The 23,344-nt window shown below is 41.0% G+C and overlaps 1 protein-coding gene and 1 long non-coding RNA gene across 4 annotated transcripts in view; one reads left to right on the top strand and one right to left on the bottom strand.

Moving 5' to 3' along the window:
• The window catches only part of lhpp (phospholysine phosphohistidine inorganic pyrophosphate phosphatase), a 51,486-nt gene that overhangs the window by 17,696 nt on the left and 10,446 nt on the right, over nucleotides 1–23,344 (bottom strand). For 2 of the 3 annotated variants that reach the window (XM_054769572.1, XM_054769570.1), the window contains one exon: nucleotides 4,350–4,496. In XM_054769572.1, the coding sequence (XP_054625547.1) occupies nucleotides 4,403–4,496 (94 nt within the window). In that variant the 3' untranslated portion in view covers nucleotides 4,350–4,402. Of the gene's footprint in view, nucleotides 1–4,349; nucleotides 4,497–23,344 lie in introns of those variants that run through there. The other variant, XM_054769571.1, reaches the window with a different exon arrangement.
• LOC129177933 (uncharacterized) lies at nucleotides 9,020–22,382 on the top strand. The gene is made up of 3 exons (XR_008569705.1): nucleotides 9,020–9,556; nucleotides 17,609–17,722; nucleotides 17,804–22,382. It is a non-coding gene; the product is annotated as an uncharacterized LOC129177933 (long non-coding RNA).

The following is a 23,344-nucleotide window of genomic DNA, read 5'->3' on the forward strand; positions in this document are numbered from 1 at the left end:
AAGCATATTCATCCAAGTCAACAGTACAATCTTCCAATGAAACCAGTTGAATCTTTTAAGTGACCGACGGGACAGATTCCCAGTTGCATGTAGGTTGGCTTGTTCTTATACTTCATGTTCTTAAATCTGTGAATCGATTGTGATTGTTCAATTAAAAGAGTTTCTTTCAATTCAGCTTTTGCAGACGTCACATCTCTTTGAGCGAGCCAGTGAGCAGATATCAGCCCTAATATATCAGCGCATAGAAACGCACCATAGTAATGGACTAATGTTTGAAATAGGAATTAATTAGATGACCCGTTACTCAAAAATAGTAATGGCGTTAAAAGGGGGGGGGGGGGGGGGGGGGAGAGAGAAATAATTTATTCAAACATGTAATAAAATAATTTTGGGCTTTTGGACAGCTCCTTTTAAGTGGGAGTCAAGCTGTCCTTTTTAACGCTGTTGCTCCCAACACTGTTCTTCAGCTAGCGACATCACCAACAACTGGCCTGGCATACAGAGGACATCGTTTTTGCAGCCATATGAGATGAGGGATGGGTGCAGTCATGCTACGGCTTGTAGCCCACATCACATTCAAGTTCTATTATGTAGGACCACATCACAAACTTTAACGAAAACTGCACTTTTTAAAAATGTTTGCCCAGCATCCACAATCCCCATGTGAGACAAACACACATCTTTCTCTTTTGTGTGTTGTAAACATTGAAAACCTGCTAGCACAAGGCAGCTAATAATGCAATGTAATGGGATTCACTTATTCCGCCTATAAAGCACCTCTAAAAACTTTTACTGTACTGTATACACATGCAGTGACCATGTAAGTATTGGGCACATTCATGATAACATGTACTACAGCATTTTGACATACTTTGGTCATTTTGAGCATCATTGGAACTTCCTTCCTGGACACATTGATTTCACAGAGCCCTTAGCAACGAACGCTACTTCCGTCAACAGCAGCAGTATGGAGAGAGCGTTTGCTATCACTAATCATGGCAGACTTTGTGAGAGCCCCCACCACCGACTACCTTTGACTTTTACTCCCCCCAGGTTGAGAATAACGTTGCTGGGTGCTAGATCCAGCTATAGTGAAACACTATGCCATTCTCATAATGTTAGCATGTAGCACTAGTGCTAAAGGGTTCATTGACAAAGTGAAACTATGATAAAACAGTCACTTCCAATGCTCGCTTCCACCGGGATGCCGACTGATGGGATGGCTGTATCTTTCCTGTTCCCGGAAAAACAGTAGACATTAAAAAGACAAAGAATGTATTTTAATTTACAATTAATTAATCATTTTTGGCTTTTGAACGGCTCTTTTACGTGTGACTAACGCTGTTATTTTTACTCCCATCACGAGTGACATCGCCAACAACTGGCCTGGAATGCAAATTACACCATCATTTTTGCAGTTGTATGCGATGGGGGATCAGTTTGATTGACCTTAAAAAAAAATAAAAAGTCCATAATTATTTTTTTTTCCCTACAAATGTTTAAAAATTCATTTCTAGTTAATATATTCACTAGGTTGTCTTCTAAGCGTACCCTCAGAAAACCCTAGTTAAGATGAACCTGCCAGCATAATCCTGACAACACGTATCTATGAGCGTAGGGAGAAACCAAAAAAATGTACTGATACATTGGAGAAAAGTCCGAATCCTGATTTTAATAGCGGCACACAATATCCAAAAGGCCGTAAAATACTGGCGCAAATACAGGAGTCAAACAATGTCTGAGGTGTTGTAAAGCTGCACCAGCTGTTAGCACTTTGCCTTCTATGTTCATGTTTACCCCCCAATCAAAATGAGGAGTGTCGCTCCCAGTTTTATAATACTTCACGGCATTTGATTACCTTTTAATTGCCCCATAACTGTCAAGCTTGTGTCAGCTCATGGTGAAGTGAACCGCACAGACCTCAATTAATCACTTGGCAATGGACTTTTGTTCTGGCTCCATCTATTTGGGTACACTGGACCCTCCAGGGCAGCAGCAGCGGCGACGATAGACAATCATTTGTTTTATGCCCCACTCGGAACGGTCCAGCTGGCAGGCTGAAGCCCAATAGCCCCAATCTTTTTTTTTAAATTTTTTTTCTACCCTTCTCGTTTTAGTTAACCTGAGTGTGGATGCTGGAGCGAATGTTAATGATATAACAATAAGGCCTCCAGCAGAAGCTCACTATGACACCAGTGACGGGGTGATGGTTTCAGGTTTGCTTTGAGGACCAAAGAAGGGGATTTGTCATGCTTGGCCTCAGTATTTCCATCTCTCAGGCCAGCTCCTTTCCCACGCAAGGCGGGACCAAATGAATTCTGGATAAAGTTCCCAAGTCTTACAGACGTGACAAAAACGTCTTTACTGATTTGTAACAATCCAAAATAAGACACAGTGTATGGACAAAAGTACTGAGACATGCGGGGGCAATCAGGGGTTGAATTTAACCTAATAGTCCATCTTAAAGATGCTACAGATGTCAATGATGTTCAAACAGGAACATGTCTTTAGAGCAGGGGTGTCCATTTACGGCCTGTGACTGTTTTCTTTTTCTTTAACGTTCTAAAATCCATGTAAACAAGAAAATGTTTAAAAAAACAACTGTGAAAATGGAAAAAAGCAGTGATTTTTATTTGAATAAAGATGACATTTTTGGAGAATAAAGTCGTAATATGAAGAAAAAAAATTGCATGAAGCTGAAATATATAATAACTATTTTTTTTTAAGTCAGAACAGAACACAGGATACAGTCGTCCACTTCGAAAATCGCTCTCTCACTCTATCACGGTTTTTCAAAAATGTATTAATAAATGATCACTTTTTCGTGGTTGACTATGGCCTGTTACTCGTCAAAAAATATTGAAAGACAAATCATAGTAGTGTTCAATACTGTATCCAAAACTGTTTTTGACACAAAACACTACAATAACAATGAACTTTCCCAATGCTAACGTGTGAGTTATAATGTGTTATTATTTCTGGTCTTATTATATCAGGTCTACTATATTAGGAAATACAAGTATAAGCATGACTATAGGGGTGTTATTTATGTCTACACGGCTCTAATAATAGTAAAACACGTTTTTCTACAGTAACTATGAAAATATTCAATTTATTATTTATTGAATCCTAGTTTATGGAAATTCACTTATTGCAGTCAGGTCTGGAACCAATTAACTGCGATAAATGAGGGACCACTGTTACATTTCGGTTTTCTACTGATCTGTTTTTTCTAATCAATACATTTTGAGGAACTATTGTTTTCCATCATGTTTCCGCAGAAGGTAAAGTGTGTTACTCTTGTGATAAATAACAAAGCAATGAAGGACACTTCAGTTTGATTGAAGAGCAACTTGATACTTTCATTTATTGTTTTTACTGTTGTGTGTGTTTTTATTGAAGTGTTTTTTCTTAACAGAGAATATGTCTATTTTTTTTTTTTTCTGCTAAAAGAGACGAGTCCATTTTATTTTCATGGGGAGTTGTCTTTTTCTGTTTATTTAATGTAAAAACTCCTGACATTCCAATTACAATCTTAAATACTCTTGAGAAACCAAAAGTTCATTGCTTTCGATACGGTGTACTCACATTATTATGCCATAGATTATCATTACATTCATGAAAAAATGGTCTCCAAATAATGTTGACAATGATATTGTTCATCTGCAGTCATTTGTAGGACAATTATCATCCAGCTAAATTTGTTATTGTGACAGGCCTAATCCGAATAATACGCTTTGTCACCGATATCACACGGCTAAGATGCAGGCTGTTTTTGTCTTTAATATAAAAACTGTCTCAGTTTAAAAAAATGCAAAAGCGGCCCGTGCATTCTTTGATTTATCAGTATGTGGCCCTCGGGGGAGATAGTTGGGACACCCGTGCGCTAGAGCCTGTTAATGAGCACCAACCGAGTGTCTCACATCGCTTTTGAAGTTGCATCTTTTCGTGACGTCATTCACCGAGGACAGGACAGCTCTGTTTAAAAAAGAAAAAAAAAGCGAGCTTCGCTACACATATAAAAGGTCTTCCTGTTGGTGTTCCAATATTTTTGTCCATATGCCCTCATGTCTTTGTTCTGCTTGAGACTCAATGTTCTTTCAATACCAACCCTGAGCAGACTAGTGCTACTTTACTTTAGTTTAGGAAACAAATTGATGACGTTTTTAGATGCACGCCTCCGGTTCCACGAGCAAACTAGCGTAACACTAGAGCGTCACCCTGTCAGTCGGCAGCTGCTCTCAAGCGCGTTCATATCAACCGGACGCGTCCCATCTATGCTGATCATGCAATGACACATTCACAGTGTTTTAGACTGGGGCCTACAAATATGGAGGGAAGTATTTAGTGTCACTTCAGGAACTACAACTTGGCAACCTGAAGAGTTTTCATGACCTTGTTCTCAGCATCTCCCACTGAGGATCATGTCCACCGCCTGGGCCAGGTCGTCCACCGTTCCGTCCGCCACCACAGTCGGGTGGTTCTGGTCACTGGGTCTGGGGGGAGATGATGAGGGATCATTTAGAACAACAAGACAGGAACGTAACCCTCCCAAGGTGGCAGCCCCCCCCCCCAGATGCAAGTGCTAAATAGGCCTCAGTGTTTCCGAGAGATCACAAGAGCTCACTTATGATCACCAAAGTATGTGCTGTAAGAAAGAACATCCAAAGGTTGTCAAATGAATTTGTGTAGGTGTCAGTGCATGAGCCTGCAGGGACGATTGGGCCTCTTATCAGCAGCAGCAGCAGCAGTCCTGCTCACATGTAGTCTATCTGCAGGCAGACTTCAATGAGCACTCCAAAGAAAAGAAAAAAAGCTACAATTTCATAAAAATAGAAGCAGAGGAAGGATTTCCCAACTCGGGAAGGATGATTGGCAACTAAAGTCAAACAGTCAAATCTAAAAGCTTTAAAATAAAAACTATTGCAAGAAAAGCCATAAATTGTCGTTTTCCAGGCACAAGCTTTCTCAGGGTTTCATGGCAACGTTGCAGCATTCTTGGAAATTTCAGACAAGGAATCGGAATGTTGCGCCGAGCTTAAGTTTCTACTTGTGATCTAATACACTATAAAAGGCTGAAAACGCCATCCAATGCATAGCTACATGGCAATACAGCAATATATCTAGTCTAAAATGGACAACAACAAAGCTGGTCTGACCATGAACAAATACTACAGTGAGGGAAATAAGTATTTAACCCCTTGCTGCTGATTTTTGCAGGTTTGCCAACTTACAAAGAGTGCAACAGTCTATAATTTCAAGGATCGGTTCATGTTTACAGTGAGAGACAGAATACCACAAAAAGTGGAATAAGACATGGTATGCATTTTAGAAATTTATTTGCATTTTTTGGGTCAAAAATAAGTATTTGCCAAACAAGTTAATGTATTATACTGTAGGAAAGCCATTAGTGGCCAACACAGATGTCATATGTTGTTAATTTTTTGTGACAAGGTTTGTGCACATTTCAGCAGGGATGTTGACCCATTGTTCTCTGCAGACAGCCTCCAAATCATTCAGGTTCCGAGACTGTCACCTGGCAACCCAAATTGTAAGCTCCCTCCAAAGACTTTCATTTGGATTCAGGTCTGGAGACTGCTAGGCCACTCCAGAACCTTGATGTGCTTGTTCTTCAGCCTTCTTTTGTTGCTTTTGTGCTTAGAGTCGTCGTCGTGTTGAAACACCCATCCTTGACCCGTCTTCAGCTCTCTCACTGAGGGAAACAGGTGTTGGTCCATAATTCCGTCCTTCCCTCAATGGAATGGAGTTGTCCCGTCCCCTTGGCTAAAAAGTACCCCCGAAGCATCGCTGTCATTACCACGCTTGACGGTGGGGATGATGTTCTTGATGGTTGTACTCTGTGTTGTTTGCCCTCCAAACACGGCGAGTTGAGCCCAAAAAGTTATATTTTGGTATCATCTGACCACATCACCTTCTTCCAGGCCTCTTCTGAGTTTTTTCCGGTGGTCCAGGGTTTCCCCTAGGATTTTTTTGAAGCTGTAGTGGTGGGCTGCATGGGAGGGCGGACTCCCGTCGCTGTGTAGTGCCACTGCTACGTCTGCAATTTTTTTAAATGAACTTATTTATTCAACTTTGTTCAACAGCAGAACATGAACTGAGAACACTTCAAAACTGTTTAAGTTATATAATTTAAGTTATACAGGTAAGTTATATACTGTTCTCTGGTATAGTGTAAATGCTGCTTCACCAGCGGCCGCTGGTGTGCAGGAAGCCCCTGAAGCGCCAGCTTGTATTCCTGATAAGTACTTCAACTTCAACGGCATTCAAATCCTCTCCCGAATGTGGCGTGAATTTAGTTACTTTTTCATTCTGATTCGTGCATAGTGTGACGGGGTCTCTCACTGTAAGAATGTACTTGTGATTAAAATTATACATCGTTGCATTCTTTGTAAAGCCTAGGTCACAATCGGACGTACGATTTTTTTAGCCATGCCATTTTTGACATTCTCCGAATTGCTGCGTTTTTATTTTATTCGTGGAGAACATAGTTGTGGTGACCATGAAGGAGTGAGATCTCGACACACGGAGGACGTACGAAATATCTGAATGTGCGTTATAATAATGTGTCATATGGGCCGAAACTCATATCCCAATATATTTAGGTTGAATATTGATATACGATGCAAAGTGAGTTTAGACAAAGTCAAAGCTAAATATGTGTGTCAGGTTGTTTTATTAAAACAAATACTTAACATGAGGACGTTTTTTAACATGTGAGCATCTTCATCACATACAAATGAATGCACAGGCGACAGTGCGCAGGGATACGGCGAGAGACAAATACAACGCAGAGCGTTTTGTGAGGTTTCATTTTTTTGAGAAGGCATTTTTGTGATGCAAATGTATTAATCTTTTGAATGCATATTGTTTTGAGAATATAAAGTCTTTACTTAATTGTCCCCAGCAACTAAGCGGAACTACGTTCTTCATCACAGAAATCTGACCAGAACTGGACTTAGCAGACCAAGTGGGGGGTAAGTCACTGTTATTGGATTACAATGCTGATGGGGATGTCATACAACTTCATGTCAAAAATCCGAACTATCCATTCACATGCTGCATGCTAGCATGCCAGCAGTCCTCCATCGCTGTATTGGAGGCGACAGTGTTGCTTTTAGCAGAACTCCTAATAACGCTCCATAATAATTATGTACTATTTTTTTGTAAAATACAATGGCTGGGATCACTTCACTTTTCAGCGGAAGTAGAATAATATGACGTAAAACGCCCCCTTTCATGTGAACGCGCACTTAGCACAAAGCCGAAAACCGGACTTGACAAAGTAAGTTGATAACCACCGTCGTGGGACCAATTAAGTCTGATTGCGGATGTTAGGTTTTGTTGAGTTGCATCTTGAGCACAAAGCCTGGGTTGGTGGAGCCACTTTTACCGTATACCTCCTATGTGCTTCTTCCCAGCGGTCTTGAACACACCACTAGCCATACGTTATATGCTGTGCAAGGGTCCATTAGATGAGTTGTTTTAGTAAAGCAAATTTCCCATAATGATTTACCTTTACCTTTACCTAAATCCTACAATTGGTAGAAATAGGTTTTGTATTTTTTGTGTACATTGTATGCGTCCTCCGATGTAGTGTTTCACTATGTCAACATGACTGCATGTGAAGAAGGTTACTGAAACAACAAAGTCAAGTGTCGGACTTTTGCACCAAATGGAAAAGAAAGACACCTGGAAGGAGAAACTAAACCTTCCGTCTGAATCTTGTTTCACTTTCCCAAATAGAGGAAGTGGTGGCGGAGGCCATCGTCAGGCTTGCTGCCAAAGCGATGGCTGGCAATACGGGTATGTAATCAGCTGGTAGGGGAAATGTGATCCCTTCAGCCCAGACCCGCATGCAGGCCCCCCTGCCCTGAAAAGACAAGAGATGCCTCCTTCATTCATCTGCATGACTGCACCCCAGACTCCAGCTCATTTAAGAAGAGGGGCCTATGGATCCCCCCGCCCCCATGCCCTCCTCCTACTCCTCCGTCTTGGCCTGCCTAGACACAGGTCGGAGCTCCAGATGGGCCCTGGCTTTGTCCCTCCGCTTGGAGTGTGTGGCACACACACCGCCATTAATCCTACGCTCCGAGATCTCGCGGAGGAGCCATGGCAAATATTTGTGCGTTGCAGAGAGAAAGAGGAGGCCGGCGTGGGGCATTCAGAGAGAAGGTGTTTAATAGTGAATGCAGGGCAAAGTGCTGCCATGTGTTTGTGCACGTCTTTCAGCCTAGCGGCGTTTAGGTTACGTGAGCTGAGCCGCTAATGGGCCGGGTGTTGTCTCCTGTGTGGGCTCAAACGCACATACAGTATCTCATAGATGTGACTACACCCCTCACTGTATGGTTTCTCAAAGGACAATACTAGAGAAAGTAATCGCAAATATACAGTACTTTAGAGTAGTCAGTGTACAGCTTGGCTAGAAGTGTAGATTTACTATCCACTGAAAATGAGACAACACAGTCAGTTATCTAAAAGTTGGCAACACAAGTACATAGGTACATGTCCATGGTGTGCACTGCCTTAATCCTCTTGAGCATGGATTTGACCAGGGGCCTTACTTATAAAGTTTGCATACGCACAAAATGGGGCAGAAAAGTTTTTCATGGTAAGTATGGTACCGATAAAAATACAACTTGACATGAGAATGTGCGCATCGCTACGCCACCTTTGTAGTTGGCGTATGCACCTTTTGGAGACATGGCAAAAAGGCGACGCACATTTGTCGAAAGTGTGTCATAAACACCATTACACATGAGTGTAGAGTGTCTCGACTAAAAGACACATGCAAAACACAATGCAGGGCTTGAATACGTCATCACTTTATTTTATAATCATGATAATATAATGTGATTGATTAACATTAATTATAACAAACATCAGGTTGTCAGTTAAATAATTATAGAAGTCTGCAAGACACAGAGCTAATATGTCCTTACTGCTCCGTTTCTCGCTATTTTTTTCTGACAATTTATCAAAAAAAAAATAAGACAGTGTTTCCTTGCATATGTCAAGTGTGTCATCAATAGCAACATTTATTTACCAGGGCCTTCATTTGTGTGGATAGTGTCAGGGCCGTGTATATCAACTTACTCTTTCCTTTTCCACAAATGATGGGCTTTTCTTTTGTTGTGCTTTGAAATAATACACAACAGTAGTTCCTCATAAAATAATTATAATATACCTAATATTTGGATGGTGTTAATGTCATCATTAAGTTCAGTATTTTTAAACTAGCCCTCTGGAATTACGGCAATTCATTTTCGACATAATTTCATCCCCATTTTGAGTCATTGCGTCCACCTTTAAATGAAACAAACTTTGCTAAGCTTATGTTCATCTAAAATGTGGTATCAATTAGGAAAAACGTAGAAACATGCTTACGAAAATGGAAATGTGTGCCTTTTTTTTTAGTTCTACCACGGTGCGCCCCGTTCCACTGACGCTGTTGACAGCGGACTCGCTCATCTTCCTCTTGTTATGCCACTGCTGTGTCCTCCGAATATTATGTTTTTATGGGCCTCCAGCTCTCCAGGTAAGATTTCCACCTCAGTTTCGGTGAAGTTCCGCTTCTTTGTCTTCGCAGTAGCCATGATTCAGAAGAATCAAGCAAAATGCAATCAAGGGTCATTAAATATGGAAGCTGCATTCATGAGCCACTTTGCATTGACCATTCATGGCGAACTGAAAGCGTGACGTGGAGTGGAGTTGCGTATGCACATTTGGACAGCAGGTGAAGCAAAAATTGCATGAATGTGTGCGTACGCCACTTTTTTTTTTAGGTCTGAATATTTTTGTCCGTATGGGCATTTTGGGTTTCTGGTGTACGCAGACTTTTAGTCAGATTTCCACGCAGTTGTATAGGTGAGGGCCCTGAGTTGTGTTTGAGCAGCCCTCGTGCAGCCCCAGACCATGATGCCACCGTTGTCTCCACAATTATCTTGCTACTCACTTGACACTCATTTGCGAATTTTGTTAAGTGCAATTTTGCTTTTTTTTTTTTTAACAGCATATCAACGCGCATTGTGTTCTGCATCCTTGTGGTGTATTACAGCGCTCTATCGGTGCTCTGTTGTATGTGTCTGTTATTGTATTTGCTACTGCTACCTATAGCGGGTGTTGTATACTCATGTTGAACATGTGTGCAGCTCCACTTGTCTCAGTATGTGTTTACGTACCTGTACAAGAATATTAGGAACCCACAGTAGACAATAGCCGGCTAAATATAGAACAGTCCTTAATGGCTAAGGGAGAACCCGCCCATTTTGTTCAGTGTCCTGATTGGCTGTAGACCATTGTCAATCAATCTCCTTCATGCCATTTCCTGTTGTGGTCAACAGTCACTAGCAAACTAGCTAACTGTGTGAGCTGCTTGCTAACCGCCAATAAACAATAGAAGAAGAAAAAGCAGCTAACCGGCTAAATGAATCTTCAGTTCAAGGAGTAGGATGAGGAGGAGGTGGACGACGGCAGGAGCAATATGTTTTAACAAAGATACAAAAATGCAACAGCTGAACGGCGCCAGGAAGAGGCACAGTCAGAGGAGTGAATACGCGTGAGTCACTTCATAATTTCTTGTCTCCAACCTAGTAAAATTCAAACAAAATTTGAACTTTGAGAGAGTTTAAAATTTAAAGTTGGCTACTTGGCGGATTTCACTTATTGCGGGTTATTTTGGGAACCTATGACCGCGATAAACAAGGGAACACTGTATATCCGAGTTGATTTTCTATAGTATTGTCCCTACTACACCCCAAGCTCCCTCAAAATCTCACCGCCTTCATATTTTTTTTGTACTTCTTTACTCCTGTTGCCATGAATAATGAAGGACAGCGCGACTCAATGTGAGCATGCAAAATTCAGCACAAAGCGGCTTGTGTTACACCATGAGGTATGTGTCCTTCAGGTCCATGCAATATGCGCACACACACAAGACGAGATAATGCACGAGTGACACCGTGGTCCTTTCACGCGGTCCGGGCAGGTTGTCCAAGCATGGCTGTCTGCCAACCTGTCAATGACCCAACGGCTAAAGTCGGTAAATGGTCGCATCTATTAAGTATTTGGGCGACAGAGTCATAGTGGGAGCTTGGAAGTTTGCGCCATTAGTAATGAAATACCCTCCAGTAGGTATCACCAAGAAGGAATTGTGGACTGTGGCAGTAGAATGATAGCTAATGTAGCATCTTTGGGATAGCTGCTTTTATAAAGCACCAGCAATGATTAAGACATTAAGCAATGTGAGACGAATGCATCTATCGCCTCTTGGCTCTGTTAAACATGACTGACAATGCAAACTGAAAGCAGATACAAATGACTCACACACTCAGGAGGGGAGGGGCCCCGTGAAATCACACCAAGGTGGCAGGTTAATATTATGTGCCAGTGGTGTTTTAACCAGAGAGTCACTGTGATGTGCAGAGAGCAATGCTATCCCTTTGTGTCGCTGCCAGGAGTGGCGGTAGATGAAAATATTCCACAACCAAACACAAGGACCACACCTACATACGCTTGAATCCGATTTACACCTCCATCTTAACCTTTCGCTTTTGCTTATCGGGCCTTTTTTCCCCCAAACAGATAAGGCTCACACAAGCATACATAAAACTCTGAATGACCTTATTTTCTACTTTAAAGGCTTGACTAGGTTTTTTTTGAGGAACATGTTGACTGTTTGATAATAGTTTCATTTGTGGATAGCTTATTCAGTAATATAAATAAAAAGGAGTATAAATTGACAGGAACATTGCATAGTAATTAAGTATAGGATATATGATAAACAATACCTTAATAATAACATAAAAAATAATCAGTACAATTGTCAAAACTGACAAAAACATTGTACAGTTGTTCCCTCGTCACTTCGTGCTTTGAATCTTACGGCTTCACTCTATCATGGTTTTTCAAAATACAGTCCAGTGGAACAGTTAGCATCTGTCCCGATTAGCATGTTTTTCCAAAATTCAAAAGTAAAAAATTTACGCCACAACTTTGCCTTGGTTTGCGTGCATTCTCTGGTTAGCGTACAATACGACACACGTCTTGTTATATTAACACACTGAGTCCAACCGTGTTCTCTTTTTAAATCACAAAACATCTTTCCTTGTTAGCAACCTATTAGCTAGCTAAATATAAAATATAAATATAAATGAGGAATGAAAGAGATAAATGAACATTTAAGGTTACTTTTACCTTCATTAAAGAGGTGATTGTTCCCAAAGACACAATGTGGCAGTGAGATCAACCACCACCCCCTTCCTGTTTTCAGTCATGTCAAGAATCATGTCTTCAATGAAGATAAAAGTAACCTTAAATATTAATTTATCCCTTTCATTAATCATTTATATGCATTTGAATTGTTTTCTGCATGTAAACTATAATTGTAAAACTATAAAAACGTGTTTTGTGTTAACATTTTTGACTATCTGGTACGGATTCATTGAATTTACATTTCCTATGGGAAAAACTGATTCGGTTACCGTCCGTTTCAGTTAGTAGTAGTTAGTAGGAGTTCCTGGAGCAAATTAATGACGTTCCACTGTAAATTAATAAATCATCGTAGTTACGTAGTTGACTACAGCCTATTATTAGTAAAAAATATGCATTTTTAAGCTAATGTTATGTATTTTTGTCCCAAATTAAGCATTTTCAAGTCTGAAAATGGCTAAATGAACTAAAATACAAATATTAGGCATTCAGAAGACGCATTCAAAGACGTTGTGATGGTATGTAGGTGTCAGTAATGTTACACTTATGAGACTTAATAGGCACCACAGAAAGTACTGTACAGGAACCAAAACAACAAGAAACTCTCCCAACGTTTACGTGTGAGTCTATATCATGTCTTATTTACAATAGAATAGAATAGAATAGATCCTATAGCTAATCCTACTTCGCGGAAACTTCTCGTTTGTGTCTGGAAACAGTTGACCTCAATAAACTGTATAATGGCTGTATAATTACTGTATAATGACTAGAAGAATATGTTATAGCTAAAACTGGCAGAAACATGTAATGAATGAATGTTTTCGCAATATATATGTAAAGCTAGCTAGAAGTGTCCATCAGTTGCAGATACGTTTTTCTTTAATGACTGGTATTCTGCAAAACATCCAAGCTTGTTTATGTGCATGCTGTGAATACCTTAAATCCTTCAACATGCTTCTTTACCTGTGCCCCGTGCAAGTACTATAAACTATAACAATCGTAAATAACGCCGGCCTTCACCTGGCTTAGCTTTGGGAAGGGAAAATCCCATTTATGAGTACACTACGGCACCACTGAGAAAGGAAAACAGTCCGCCTGCCAGTGTGAGATGGAAAAACACTTGTGTAGAAGTTTTCACAGCACGCCAATGAGGGCAGTGTTGACCGCAACGTGGCATTTCTCACCCCTCAAAACACCAAATTTCCAAATTTTTCAACTTTCTTCTCATAATTATGACTTTATCACCATAATATGATTATATTCCCATAATATACTTTTCCCCAACCAAATTTTCTAAAAATGACAAATTTATTCTTTGTTTTGCTTGTTTTTCATAATATGACTTTTAAAAATGACATCTTTTTTCTTTAGTATTTCCATTTTATGCTACTAAAATGTATTACAATGTACGACTTTGACTTCATTCTAGTAAAATTACTGCTGATTTTTCCATTTTTTTCCAACATTCACCCAGACACAACCCATGACACGATGCAGCTGCGTGGTTTGACGATTAACCGAACAGAGGAGGGTGTCAGCAACAGAACTCATCCTCTGGTGATTAATGATTGCAGTTGTTATCAATCTTTACAAGTGCAAAGGTGAGGCGGCATCATGTTGAGTCACAATCGTTTCCAGTTAAGGATGAGCTGTAGCAGCCACTTGATGTTATTTCAATCATGTAACATGTTGGAAAACCACCTGAGCACGACACAGGAACAAAGACTCAGAGCTGTCAAAGCCATTAGGAACGCACTGCAGCTGTCCTCGTCCAATACAAACACATCCCAAGTAGTGTGGAAAGGGGCTTAAGATAACAAAGCTTCACTTTCTGTCTCTCGGGTTTTTATCTCTTTGCGTCAAATTAAATTTAATTTGCAGAGGTATTTTGCTCTGATACCCTTGGGATTTCAACTATTTCAATTAATTCAGATATTTCCTCAATACAAACAGAAACAACATAAACCAGATAAAAGGACTTCAAACCCAATGGAACAGATGGTTTGTGGTTCAAATCCCCCCGTTGTGGTCCAAATCCAACTTTAAGGCCCCTCTCTCCACTGATGCCAGAGCTTCATCTCTTTCAGCCGTTTTTAAAAAATACATTTTACCACCTAACACTTCTCCAAGTGGGAATCAGCTCACTCCTAGTTCGCCTCATAGCTATCCAACCACTCCTGCCGGGTCTTACAGAGGTCACTCCATATGACTGTATGACAGTTTCGTTGCTGCTAAGAGAGTGCTGAGTCTCACACTTCTGGGCCATGCAAACACACATCACTAGCAGGAAGAAAAAAACACAACGGAGCAGAGGCCCAAGTTCCCCCACAAAGTGTCCTGTCTAATGGTAATTGTAGGGGGGGTGCACATCCCTATTGAAACAAGCAAAGGGTCTGCTGAAGAGGTCCGCCATCTGTGGTGCTTTAGCTTGTCCTTGTCTTTCTCTGTCGCCCTCTCAAGGGTTGAATAGTATCTCTCAGTGGCCAAAATCCCAGCCATCTTCTTTGTCTCACAGTCCTGCTGTGAGGAAAAAACTACTGTTAATTATTAATATCTCATACTGTATCTTCTAACACACAGCAGGCTTTAGACGAGCCGGTGGGCACGGGAAGCTGGCGCTGCAGGGTGGTAAAGGATAGAAGGCCATGTTCAGGGGACACAGTGGGGTCTCACTTAGCTATTAAAACTACAACTGCGGTATAATCCCCTGGTAAATTAACGCTTCATAAATTTCTGCTGGTGCTATTTTCCAGACCTGGGCTCTCAAATCCGCGGCCCTCAATCTTCAGTCAACAAAAGATGGCCAGAGGCACTTTAGCTGGCTTAAAAGGAACAGACTCCGAACTTGTCACACATTGAAATGAACAGGAGCGTCACTAAACTACAATTAAACTGCAAAGACAAAAATGAAAGCACAACGTCAGCCACTACCACGACAAGGAATAATAAACAACAACTATGTTAACTCGAAAGCAAGTGCAGCAAGGCATGCTGGGAAGCCAAAAGCACTACCTGCAATGCTACAATATATTCTATTTTTTTATGTTTTATATTTTCTTTGGAATACTTGAAACCCTTTTTTGCGGCATAGCTAAAGTTGAGTTTAGTACCCCTGTTGAAGACTGTGCATGGCTACATGTGAGAGCAACAGTCGGGTCAATAAGTTTACAATGTTTTCAGCATTCAGACAGACAACAGATTGGCCGATATGCTGAAGTTGGACTCTTTGTGTGAGAGGAAGCAGGAAGGCCTCGCAGCGAGAGAGAGTTTAAAACTGGTAATTTCAGTTGAATAATCTACTTAAAACACAGATATATGGATTTTCATGGTGGAAAGACCGAGGGGGAAAACGAAAGAAAAAAAGGAACAAAGCATGTCGGGTACGTGGCCAACAACCGGAGTGCCAGCTGGATGAGGACATCATTCCCAGAATTGATTGTGTTTACATTACGCTCATAGCTGCCAATTCCGATCCATGGGAATGGAGTGTAAACATGGATTAGTCTATGAGTTAATTAGTGTCACTGAATGACGTCGCAGCCATTACAGTTATTCAGGGACCCTTATGCAACATAGCAGATGCATCAATTGCATCAGGAAGAAATGGATGCTTTATATTTGCTAGCAACCATTCACCTTATTAACTCATGTGCATGTGAAGGAACCTCGATGCATTTTAGAACAGGATCAGAAACAAGCCAAAAAAAGTGTAAGAAGCCTGCAGATCTGGGGCTGGAGAAGAGTGACATCAGATAACAATGTGACTTTCTTCCCACGGTGACGAAACAAAAGTGCAGCTGCTGCACACACTTGAGTTCAAACTGAAGAATAAAGTAAATTAGTAAAACACCTTGGATGGAATGTGTTTTGGTGGAACTACTGCAAAAACATGAAAAATATGTAAGATCCTTCATGTGACTGCCATTTTTAAGGACCTACTTCCTCCCAAAGTGTGGTACACGTACCCTTAGGGGTACGCCAATTGTCATGGGGGTACGTGAATAAAAATGAAAAACAATTACTGCCTAACACCTCAAAGCGCAAAGTGTACAGAGCAGAAAGAAGGAAAGAGACAGAGCATGATGTTCTTCATTGTTCTGTGTGAGTTATATGAACAAGTAAGTAAGTTTGATGATTATGTTGTGTATTAAGAGTGTTTAATTTTGAAGATTTAATTGATACTGATTGATATTGATACTAGCGTTCCAATCCCCACACTATGTGCGTGTCAGGATGAGAGAGTGGGGATTCCCCTGAAAATAAGGCTTTATTGCTGGTTGTTTGTATTTTTGTACTTGGGATACTGCTTTATCATGTTTGTTAAACTTTCTCTTTCAATTTGGTATCAAACTTAAGTAATAGTGATTGCAAGATGACAAAAGTGAAACTCAAGGTCTACTTATCTATTTATCATTGCTCGTGTAAAACATTTGTCAAAATTTGACCATGAAAAATACACATTCTTTTAACCAGAATTACTTACTTACTGTAAAATGAATTAAGCTAATGAAGATTAAAAAAGGTTTGTGTGCAGGAGTAGGGGGTACATGGCTTCAAGTCAAATGTCTAAAGGGGTACGGGCCTGTGAAAAGTTCGGAAACCACTGCTCTAAATAACAGGAGTGATCTGCTGTTTTAATGATCCTCTGGGACAAGCGTGCTCTGCTGTTTTTAAGGCTCAACTGCAATCAAGGACCCTCTATCTAACAGGAGGGATCTGCTGTTCTTAACGACATACTACAAAAACGCTAGTCAAAGATCCTATATATGACCAACGGTCTGCTGCTTTTAATAAGCTACTGCAAAAATTTTAGTTAATGATCCTCTGTGACAAGCGTGCTCTGCTCTTTTTAAGGACATACTGCAACAACGCTTGTCAAAGATTCTCTATCTCACAGGAGCAATCTGCTGTCAAAGGTCCTTGCCTGTTTTTAAGGATCTACTGCAATGAGAGATCCTCTAACAGGAGGGATCTGCTGTTTTTAAAGGGGACATATTATGCTTGTCCTCTTTGTGACCTATAAATATTGTCACAAGGTTGTATTCTCGTGTTAAATGATGCCAATGCGTCAGATAATGAGGTTTGCTCATTTGGAAGTGAGACCTGAAAGCAGTTTTGGACGGCTCTGCACGCTGTGTTTTTTTTAACACCAAGTTCCACTGACGTCAATGCAACCCGGACTTCCTTATATGCGCATGCCCGGGCAAACACTGTAGGCCTGCCCTCCCCCCGCTCTGTTCGCTGTTGGCACAGATGGCTCCTAGGAAACGTTTGTTTGGGTGTGCCTAAAGAGGCAAGCAACAGGCAAAAGTAGTTGGAGTTGTTAATTCCCGGCCAGCGAGAGAAAAATATGCTCATCTGTCAACGGCATTTCACACAGGACTGTTTTGTGAACATGGGCCAATACGAAGCTGGACTCTCCGCCAAACTGTTGCTGAAGTCCGACACCTTTCCAACGTTACTCGGTCGTGTTGAAGAGTCAGAAGAGCAAGCAGTAAGTAACAATTTATTTTATCAGTTATCAATTTATCAGTGTGTTTATTTTGTAATTTTGTAATTAAGTAATTGGACACAGGTGGTTCGGCAGCTGTCCGGAAGTTCTTGGGGGAGCTTGGGAGTGTGACCAATCACAGAAGAGTGGACTCGGCGGGAGGCGAACCTAGAGGAGGGCACAGACCATTTGGGCGGCAGGCAGGAAACACTGCACGAAGAGGTGCAGTGTGTGGAAGATATAGTAAGCTTTCTGTGCAGGCTATCGTGTAGGTGCTGTATAGGAGTCCAGAACTCAATACAAAGGACCGAAACTTTGTATAATAGGTCCCCTTTAAGGACCTCTGAAACAAGCCAGCCTCTCTGTGTGTTGTTAGCTTGAAATAACAGTATTGGTTCGGAACCCGTCCACGAAACTCTCACTTCCTGCAGAGTCCCTGGGTGACGGCCACAGACAGACACAGGGAGTCATTCCATGGGTCGAGGTGATATCTCACCGGGCCTGTTTGGAAAACCCTGGCCTCAGCTCGCATGTGCAGTCAAGCGTCGGCAATCAGGCGTGGTTTACACCATAAACCGCTTTGAAGGCGGCCGCTGCGTGAAAATGTTTGTTGTGTGCGCTCATCTGCCAAAAGTCCTACAGGAATCCACGACGAGCTTCCTAGCCGTCAATACAGCCCCTTTTGGGAATACAAAAAGTGTTTGCTCAACCCTTAAAAAGACATGTTTGGATCACAGGACACTTCATTAGGCACAATCTAAGCCAGTGCAACAGCTGTGTTATTGTTGTTAGTGCGGTGTCTAATATTTTGGTACGCTTAAAAGGCTCAAAACATGATGTTGTGCATTTGTATGTATTGTGTTGTATTGTATAATAAACTTGTTAAACACGGCATACAGTCATGTGAAAAAAACCTTCTACTCCTGAAGCATTGTAAACAAAAGGGTGAAAATTTGTCAAAACACGTACCCCTAAGGTGTTGCCTGTGCCATTATTTTTCAGACAAATACAACTCATGGTGGCGCTGTTATTATGCCCTGTGACTTGAAATTTCTCACATGCATCAACACACTCTACAAAAACACCTACAGTAACTTTTCAGTGTTTAGCCAAATCACTGTGAAGTACGGTACACACCTTTAGGGCACTGTCGAGGGCATGTGTGTAAAATTTGATGTGTATTTGAAATGAAAGTGTTTTGTGGGAGGTCTGCTGTGTGTATATATAGACTTACATGCCAGTTGGGCACCGTTGCAAAGATCATAAATAACAAGGATCATGCTCATATTGAATGCATTTTGAGGTGCTACGTTTAAGGACCCTCTGGAGGCTGTAATTTCGGGCGCTGCTCAAATTTGCTTGTTTAATTTCCATCCCGTGTTTGCCAAATCTGGTCTACGTTAAGAGCGCTCCTTGAGGAAACCCTCTGTCGACGACTTAAGAACAAGCCGAGGTTATCTTCAAGGTTGTCTCAATGCCATATGGAGTCATGCTATTTATTAAAAACCGTAGGATGTGCAATAACAGCATAGGCATCACATGGAAAAGGGCATGTATGAGCATGTAGAGTACATGTGAAACTAATTAGGCTTCCATTTAACCACCATAACGACACACTGTGGTACTTTTTTTCAACGCTGTCAAACACAATGAAGTCAATTGGAATAACACATCATGAACATGTTTCCACTCCTTCCGGAAAAATCGTACAGTTCAAACAAGATAATTTCGTCAGAAAAAGCATGGAAAGGTTTGTCTCGTTGAAAGTGTCAGAATGGGGCCCCCAGTAAGGAAAGGAAGATTTTAAATGGTGGATGGAGTGCTGGGTGATCATAGTAGATCATCTCCCAAGCCTTTTAATCCACAAGACTATGATAAGACCCGACTGTGATTTGTGTCTTTTTTGCCCTCCTGTCTGTTTGTCCTATTTGAAGCGCTCCTTTTCTCCCAGCCTGATGGGAACTGGAGGTCTGCGCAGCATCTGGTTGACTTGGAAACAGCTGTGTTTTCCCACATCTGACTGGGAGTTTATAGCTGTTCCCGAGCAGGGCTGGATCGACCGGGCCCGTTTGACCAAACAAAGCTTCCAGTTCACATCTCTCGCTGGGAACAGAGACATCCTTGTACTGTTGCCTGCATCACCTCCATGCTTGTCCCACAAGATGGAACGCTCCCTGGAACTGGAGTCATTCAACATGGAAGACAGTCCCACATTTGCCATTTTTTTGTTCCATTGATGTTTCTGTCCTCATGCTAATGCACTCACCGGGCCACAACATGATCTCATTCAGCTCCCTTGTGTTTTTTGCTTTTTCCTTGGCTTTTCGGGGGTTCTTTCTCTAACACTTCCAAAACTCCTAAAACGTCCACATACAGTGTTAAGAGAAAATTCAGATTCAAAGCAGGGGTGTCCCAATACTTGTGGTCACTATCCCCGTATGTGTTGTCATGACATCTCAGCCGTACCAGCTACACTCGCTGATGTGGCTAACGAGCTATGTTACCAGTTGGATACTGGAGCGCTGCGGGAATGACTGCTCTCTGTGACGTATTATAATGATTTCCCCATCATACGCTAAAAATCCTTTTTTTGATTTGTATGCATCGTAACGCCACTCCAAATGATACACGAATACTTGACTTTAAATAGAAGGAGTTTTAAAGCCATTAAAAAAACATGTACATCATGGCCAATTATGCTAAATTGACAATTCACAAATAAAGAACACGATAATAAAAACATGATAAAAGCATCTCTATAGGAAACCATTATCGGTTTGCTTTTGGTAGCAGTTTTTAAGGATTCCATGCTTTATTTGATGTCACGAATAGATGGTCACATAGAATACAAGAATGTGAAATTATCTTTTCATTGTGTAAATGATCATTTTGATGATGGTTATCTATCCAGTTTCTAAAGCCAGCATTGCACACACATATAGACAAATAACATGACAATGGAATGTCTGGAATTGAATAGAATTGTTGGGAAAACGAGAAAGTCACAAAATTTATAAATTGTATTATTATTATTATTATTATTATTATTATTATTATTATTAACTCTGTTCTTCTTGTGCAGTGTGATAAGTGGCCATTAGTAATGTAGTCAAACCTGTCTTAGCAGCCACCTTTATAGAACGGCCACCTGCCTATAGCGGCCACTGAAAAATCCCCCGCAGCAAATTTACATGTTATAGACCCTGTGTATAGCAGTCACCTGTCCAACGCGGCCAGCGGCCACCCATTTTGTCTCCCTTGGTCAATATCTGACCGCATATAGCGGCCAAATTACCAACTCAAGTAGAAGCTTCATGCATGAAAAAGTTTCGTTTTTCAATCAATGAAGCCGTCGTGTGTAGACTTTAATTACTGAGTCCTAGCTCAGTCACAATCATTCACAAGATCCACACAAACTGTCAGTTGTTCCACATAAAAAAGCCGTCTTCTTTTGAGCTTGCTATTTCCTGGTCAAACATGTAACTTTAAGAGCATTTGCACCAAAACATTACCGCAAAGTAGGCTGGGAACAGGACGTGCTCCCAGCGACGCTACAATAAAAAAAAACATACGCTAGCATGCATGCGGCAGCAAAACTGAGTTCGGTTGTACTTAATTGAAGTATTTTAGAATGTACTCACGTTATTTTTCATCAATCCTCGTCCACAAATCCATCAAAGTCCTAATCTTCTATATTCGACACAAACAAAGCCGTCTTCTTTTCCGTTCGCTACTAGTCTGTTAACTTGTCAGTGTTATTCAGCTCCGAAGCAAAGAAGGAAACTTCTCCTGTTGCTTCTGCCAACTTTATTTATTGAACGCGGCCACCAGACAGCAGCTCAGAACACACACACATCTCTCAGCATCGTCTCTCCTTCCTGCTTGCCCACAAGGCAAAGGTTAAACAAGCCCCACTACATAGCTGTCCAGGCAATGCCTGTAAGAAATGACACCGTTTATTCCTGGTGTGCACTGGTCAATACTGTAATGCCGCTTGTTGTGGGGAAGGAGAGACTCACGTCGCCGATGCACTTTAATGGCTTTATTAACAGCGGAGAACACTGCAGGACTTTACATCCACGCCAACATAAACACACTTCCCAACTCTCTCCAAACTCACAGCTAGCATTAAGCCTAGCTCTCCTGCTTGGGACGCCCACCGTCACTTCCCGTCACTTCCTGATGAACTAAAGCTGTAATGACACTCTGCTGTATAAAAAGTAAAATATAAAAAAGAAGCGTAAGACATTACTAGCACAGCTTTGTTCTGTGGGTGGTGGATATATTCTATCAGTTATTATTAAGCCTCTAGCTTCCTTTTAGTAAGTAAAAACCTTGGCTATGATTGCACTACATTGTCATGTAGACCTACAAAGTACACTTGGAAGAACAAGAGGTGAATAAATGTATTGCAACTGATGTGAAACTGATGAGGGGTAGGATTAAATAAGCTTTGCTTTTTCCTACTCCTTTTTGGACATGCAAAATTGTGAATTGTACTATGTGATGTGCTACTGTTTGACTCATATGCATGTTCAGGATTAAAACCATGAACCATGAACCATGATAATAACAAGCCTAGTAGTGCTGTACAACTTTTATCTGCAGTCCGCAGTGTCCTCTACTGGTCAACATTATTATTATTATTTTGTCCCTTTTTTTTTTTCCCTCTACTGGTCAACATTCAAACTGGACGCCAACCTGTCTATAGAGGCCACCTGTCTATAGAGGCCACCTGCCTATAGCGGCCACTTTTGCAGACTCCCTCCAGTGGCCGCTATAGACAAGTTTGACTGTAATTGCATGAGACGTGATGCCAGTCATGTTATGTGGCTGTATGTGTAGCTTAGTACATGTGTGTACAGGATGTAGCTTAGTACATGTGCGTACAGGATGTAGTATGCCAGGCTATGTATGATACATTCATATTTGTGGACCACAGTCCCATAGAGATTTATTTTGGGTTCCACAAAGATGATGTTGAGCAAAAGAACATGAAATGCAAAGTGAGTATGAAAACTGTCGTAACCACCCAAAGCACATTAAAGCACATGTAAATGGTGCACTGTTGGCGCTTTTTGGAGGTTTTTTCAGAAGGCTTTATAGGCGAAATAGGTGTGTCCCATTACGTGCATTACATTTCATTGAAAGTAATGTATGCCAGTTGATCAATAAATCAACAAAAAGCAGTTAATTTGCATTTCCTGCAATTATTTTCAGATGGCAAAGATACACTCCTGATCAAAATCTTCAGACCAGTTGAAAAATTCCTAGAATTTGCATTTTGCGCATTTGGATCTTAATGAGGTTCTAAGTAGAGCTACAATATGCAAAAACAAGAAGGGGGAGTGAGACAAAAAACATTGTCAACATGAAATAATAATTGATTGAAAACAACAATTAAACTGAAATACGCTGTTTATCAGCTGATCAAAAGTTTAAGACTATCGCTCAAAAAATAACAAAAAACTCTCCAAACCAGAACAAAAATGTTCTCAGAAGGACTCAGTCATGAGTAGCTCCACCGTTCTTGTTAATCACTTCAAAAATGGGTTTGGGCATGCTTGATGCTAGTGTTTCCAGGAGGCTAGTGGGAACATTGCTCCAAGTGGTGAAGATGGCTTC

This window comes from Dunckerocampus dactyliophorus, chromosome 2 (assembly GCF_027744805.1).
Source record: "Dunckerocampus dactyliophorus isolate RoL2022-P2 chromosome 2, RoL_Ddac_1.1, whole genome shotgun sequence".
In the NCBI taxonomy this organism is placed as follows: domain Eukaryota; kingdom Metazoa; phylum Chordata; class Actinopteri; order Syngnathiformes; family Syngnathidae; genus Dunckerocampus; species Dunckerocampus dactyliophorus.